Genomic DNA, 6,014 nt, shown 5'->3' with positions numbered 1-6,014 from the left:
CGCTCGAGTACAAGTGTGTTTGGTTACACGTTATTGAAGTGATTTCTCGCGTTTTCTGTGAAGCTAGCAGGTATAATTTCCCAAGTTTCTTTACGGGAAATCGAATTGAGTAACTTTTAGTTTAATATAAATTAAAAAAATGTAATAACATTCACCCAATCACAAACCATGTTGACTTTGATGACAACTTTATTAAACATAATTTTTAATTTTTTGACAATATAAAAACTTTTATATTAATAATACATATTATTTTTTTAAAAAACCTTCAAAATATCATTAGTTGTTGTAATATGTCTAGATATATAGTATAGGTTTAAATATGTTTAAGGTTCCTGATAAAAAATCAAATTTTATTATGGGATTTTAATAAAAAATTTATTTGAGTCTCCTATTTTAAGTATTTGTTGTCAGGTTGAGACTCAACATAAGTTTCAATATATTTGAAATTTAACAACGAAAATAATTATTAAAGATTAAAAAAAAAATTAGTTATTTATCATGGACCTTAAATATATTTTAAAGTTTACATTATATCAAGAATCATTTTGTAAAAGTAAATTTGAGGACCACAACCTATCGTCTAAAACCAAAATATATATTTATAAGAACTTGAAACACGAGTATTGGTAAAATTTGCCAGATATCACTATTTTCATTCCTGGTATTGTAATTTGTTTATATATATATATAAAATGACAATAAATAATACAGCAAAGAAAAGACTCTAATGAGCCATTTTTATAGAATTAGCGAATTAATCTCGGGCACTAAATCGTAAGTTTACTGAAGCTGAATTCTCACACGGTCTGGACACAAGCTACTTTTCTAGTCCATCTTGTCTTAATAACTCATTAAACGCGCCATGTTCTTTCCTTGCAATTACTACAGTTGTAGGAAAACTTACAGATTATGGCCTAGGGAAACTTACCGATATGGCCATAATCGCCAACAGCTGTCGATAAAAAGAAAATGGTCGTAATTGTAGTTGCGATTCAATTTAAGACTTCAAAAACTGCAATTTGGCCTCTCCTTGTAATAGAAAGATCACGTTACTTTTTTCATTTGTTCACAAACCAATGAGTTATCCCTTTTGACCATTATAAACAAAAAAGAAAACAAACATGATAAATACTCGGTAAAATATTCTAAAAGCTTCACAGCCTAAGTGATCCTAACTCTTTGGGAAAACTACTTAATCCGTTTAATCATATCCCTCTCCCCAAGCCACAGATGATATGAGGAGGATAGAGCTACTGTTTGTGTGATTAAAAAAAATAAAATCATATGGTAGCCACTGTTTCTGGCAAGCTAAGTAATATAAATGTGAAAGATAGCTATCTATCTTCAAATGGTAATCAATGTAATTACTAATTAGCATCCTTGGCTCAACAAGTTAATACATTCTGCAGGTATTCAGTTAAAGACAAGAAACAAGTTCTGGGAAACAAGTCTGATATCCTTCTAACAGAAATTAATCAACCTCCTCGCATATGTGCACCTAGCTCACCAAACTGATCATCGGCCTCCACTGTATCTTCAGATAGCCGCACAGCATCCAACTTCTGCTTGAGAATTTCTATGGCATTTAGAACCAATTGAGAAGCTTTAACTGCTCCGGTAGACTCAACAGTGAATATGAAGCTATCCTGCCTCGCAATGATTTCTACAAGCCCAGGCTTGCCCATAGCTTCTGCTTTCTTAAGCACCTCGTCATCATATGTGTATGCCTCAGCATCAACCACCATGACCTAATAAAAGCCAAAATACATAGTATGATAAATTACCTAAAGACAACACCATCTGATTTTGAAGGGTAGCAAATTTAATACTTTTGTTCACAACAATACATAATATATCAAAGAATGACTCATGACATCGAGACAACACATTTGATTTTGAAGGGTAGCAAAATTTAATATTTTTGTTCAATAATACATAATATATATTAAAGGACTCGTAATCAAATGTGTATTGTGTATTGGACAATACATAATAGAACCTATAAAAGGGTATTAACTACCAGGTATCAACATTTCAAAATAGAAAAAAAATATGTACACCACTAAGTGGTTGACAGAATCAGCCAGGTAGATCAGACATCATTTTAAGAACTCTTGATGTCCCCGGATATGCTATACATCCAATGTATATCGGACAGTACATAATAGAACCTATAAAAGGGTATTAACTACCAGGTACCACTATTAAGTATCACATACAACATTCCAAAATAGACAAAAATATGTATATCACTAACTGGTTAACAGAATCAGCCAGGTAGATCAGACATCATTTTCAGAATTCTTGATGTTCCCGGATATGCTATACACCCACCATCATGAGCTGGATTGCAAACCTTGATACTAATGTCTTAATTACTGTAAATTTCTTTGTATCTCAAACTTCATTATGAAATTGATAGTTTTATGACCTGATCGATCTTGATGCATAAATCCTTCACATTCATTCTAGCCATGGTTTTTTTGGTGGGCCAACCTTATAGAGGATATCAAGTGTGTTTGGGATTCAGAAGAACAGAGAAAAGGAGTGAAGGGTAGGTGTCACTGGAAAATCACTGAAGATGGGTGGTTCCGGTGGCACAAAATAGGGTGAGGATGTAGGTCACAAAGTGGGTCTCAAACAGAATAGATGAGAAGCGTGGGATCCCTTGTGTTAGTTCTTTCGAACGTTCTGATAAAGAGTGGCAATGTCAACTTTGACCTATAAAATTCCCCAAGAGGGAACTGTTTCAAGGGTAAAACAAGGATTTTTTGAAAAAGTCCTCAACAAAGGGGGCACTATAGGGCAGCAAACGACTGCTTTTTGGGACGGATTGCAGCTACGACAACCACAAAGGTAAAACGCACCACAAATCAATTCTCTGCTAGCACACTATTAATAAACGCTTGAGTTATGTAAAGTCTTATCCAGAATCAAGTACAAGTGGTTGTAAAGACCTTCCACAATTATTGTGTATGTGGTTGTTCACTTTCCCCGATTTTCAGGGTTGACAGAAGAATTTTGCTTTTAAACTACCTTGAGATTCCAAGTGATGGAGGCTACATTACCGTGAGATTAGGATTGATGAAGGCTACCTAAAACAACTTCCCTCTGACTCAAAAAGATTAATGAGAAAAGGCATAAAGTTTAAGGGATATGCAAGTGCTAAGGTCATGTATATTTGAATAGCATCCTTACTCCAAGATAAACCTGGAACTTTACAAAACATTATCACTCTAATGCTTATTCTCTGGAAGGAGATATAATATTTTCCAGGTGGCCACAACCAAAATATGAAGAATAGTTGTCTCTTAGTTTTACTGCATGTGCACTCTCAATGTGATACTGTAAAGCCTATCTTAGAGGCTGTTTCTATAAACAACTAAAAAACCAATCTCTAAGATTGCTTACTTTGTTCACAAGAATTATGCATTCAAAACATCAAATTACTAATGTCCATCATTGAACACATAAAACAGTATACCTCTAATTTCACTTTCTACTCCACTTCAATCCAAAAGGTTAAAGAGACATACAATGTTCAGGATTAGGGATTAGCATAAAATCGCAAGAAAAGTAATTGACATGCAAATGTTAAGATAAATTCCAAAAAGTAATATATGCACCACCGCACCAGTAATTAATCAAACTACCATTTAATCATCAAACCCAGAAGAAGAGAGGCTAGGTAATTATTCATTCATTCTGCACAAAATATGGATCAGATAACACTAGTTAAAAATGCATAACCAAAATCATAAGAGTACAAACGATAAAAACCGAACCTGTTGTGTCACTGGATCAATTTCAAAGACACGGGTTGGACTACTGTCAACCCATTCCCTTTTCTCTTCCAGAGTCAAGGTCTCCATCAAATCCTCATTTATATGAATCTCTGGTTCATACATGAAAGTGACAGTTGCAGCAGGTGACCATTTAGCATGATCCTTCCCAATCCCCTTCCTAGCAATCGCTCTCAGCTTCAGCTCTTGTCCGCGTCTCAACTTCACAATGATAATCCCTCTGAATACACAGTTGAAAACAAAGAACATCCATAAGAAAAAAAGAAAACAATGCCCAATTGAAAAGAAAGAACACCCATTCGAGAAAAAAAAAACAAATACCCATTTCAAAAAACCAAATACCCAGTTGAAAACAAAGAATGCCCATATTAAAAGGTCAAATACCTAGTTGAAAACGAAGAAGACCCAGTTGAAATCGATGAATACCCATTAGAAAAAACCAAATACACAGTGGAAATCGGTGACGACCCATTGGAAAAAACCAAATACCCAATTGAAATCGATGACGACCCATTTGAAAAAACCAAATACCCGGTTGAAATCGACAAAAACCCATTTAAAAAAAAAAGTAGGTTTTCCTTAAAAAAAAGGTTGAAGAAACGCACCTGTTGTTGTCTGGGGAGTCAGTGGCAGAGGGGTCAGAGAAATCAACGGGACTCACAGTAGGGTCAGAACTGTAGAGATCCTTGCTCGTAACATCGAGGGTCTGATCGGTCATGCACTTTACCCTAAGATGAAACTCGACGGAGCAAAACTCGCACTGTCCGTCACCGTCGCAGGCATCGCAGTCACGTGAGAAGCGCATGGACATGGCGCGCTCGCTCGTGAGGGGAATGAGGCCGAGCCTGTGCGCGATGAACTCGTCGTTGAGCACCGACGAGTTGACCTCGATCTCCACGAGGTCGATGGCGACCGTCGGCACCTCCGCGATCATCACGCGCCGCAGCGCGTTGGCTATACTCGCGTCGGTGTCGCGGAGCTCGAACTTGGCGTAGTCGTCCTTCAGCTCGCGGATTTTGACACGAGGCATGCGCGCGTAGGAGACTCCTCCCTCCATCGTTTCGTTTTTTCTCACTCTCTCTCTCTGTTTCTGTTTCACCGGAGAACGAATAAAATGTAAAACCCTTCTCAAAACCCCCCCCCCCCCCCCCCCCAAACGTTCGGATCCTTTATTCTAACTTAATATTCATCACCCCTCTCAATAATATATTTTGCGGGGATTAAATTAAATTTTTTTCCACAAGTTCAGCTTCATCCACTGGGTAGCGGATAGTCCTGGTATAAGAATGATTTTGATTTAGATGATTTTATTCTCAAATGTAAATACATAAAAATATGAGATGATGATAAATTAGTGTCTCCAAAATATTTAAAATTAAATTTAGTCTATCCAAAAAGCATGATGAATTGACCTAAAGATAATTTATTTACAAATCAATCCATTAATTTTATAACTTAACATTAAATTGATTTTTAAGAAAAATATAACTTATTATTCAAAATAATCTTTAAACATCATAACTTAATAATAAAATATTCTTACATATTTAACAATAGGATAAATTGTTAGTCACACTTTTTATAAATAAATTAAATTTAAAATTTTCATCTTTCAAAAATTCAATTTGTCACGGTCTCATTTTCGAAGACTAAAATTGGATATTTATCCTAAAAATATTTAAATTATAAAAGTATGTATGGTTGATTTAAATAATTAAATAAGTATTTCAAATTTAAGAAAAAAAAGTAAATTAAAAATTGAAAATAATTAATTTGACATTGTATTTAATTAGATTGATTTATGAGATAAAGAAATAATGAAGAGTGGTTAACAAGAGAAAATGAAAGATTTGCTGGTTTAGGCCGGTATTATTTTTTTTTTTTGGATAATATTGAAAAAAGTTGAAAAGTAAAAGTCTTCATTTACCTAGTTAAACAATTCTTGAGCTTCGGATTCACTCAATGATCCACATCAATTTTACTTTATTTTCCAAATTAGAAAAAAATGAAGTAAATTTTGTTTATCTGGTACACTCCAAATGAACATCATCCATTAAGAAAATGAAGATTTTAATATGTCTAGATCACACTCTTATTTTGAGGCTTACTCAAGTTGGCTTTTTATACTTAGAAGCATATGTGGTATTTGATGAGTATGAATTTTTTTCCCGTTGAGTTTGAGGTATACTTTGTTGTGTTTGTGTTGGG

The 6,014-nt window shown here is 34.6% G+C and overlaps 1 protein-coding gene across 1 annotated transcript; it reads right to left on the bottom strand.

Moving 5' to 3' along the window:
- Positions 1-1,350: 1,350 nt before the first annotated feature.
- LOC114403643 (DNA-directed RNA polymerases II, IV and V subunit 3-like) lies at positions 1,351-4,964 on the bottom strand. Its single transcript, XM_028366737.1, has 3 exons — positions 4,412-4,964; positions 3,789-4,026; positions 1,351-1,751 (listed from the first exon to the last, which is right to left on the bottom strand). Exons 1-3 carry the CDS (start codon positions 4,861-4,863, stop codon positions 1,479-1,481), a joined length of 963 nt encoding a protein of 320 aa, XP_028222538.1. The 5' UTR covers positions 4,864-4,964; the 3' UTR covers positions 1,351-1,478.
- Between the last annotated feature and the right edge of the window lie 1,050 nt (positions 4,965-6,014).

The sequence above is a fragment of the Glycine soja genome, chromosome 20 (assembly GCF_004193775.1).
Source record: "Glycine soja cultivar W05 chromosome 20, ASM419377v2, whole genome shotgun sequence".
Taxonomy (NCBI): domain Eukaryota; kingdom Viridiplantae; phylum Streptophyta; class Magnoliopsida; order Fabales; family Fabaceae; genus Glycine; species Glycine soja.
This window is presented reverse-complemented; position numbering and strand designations above follow the sequence as displayed.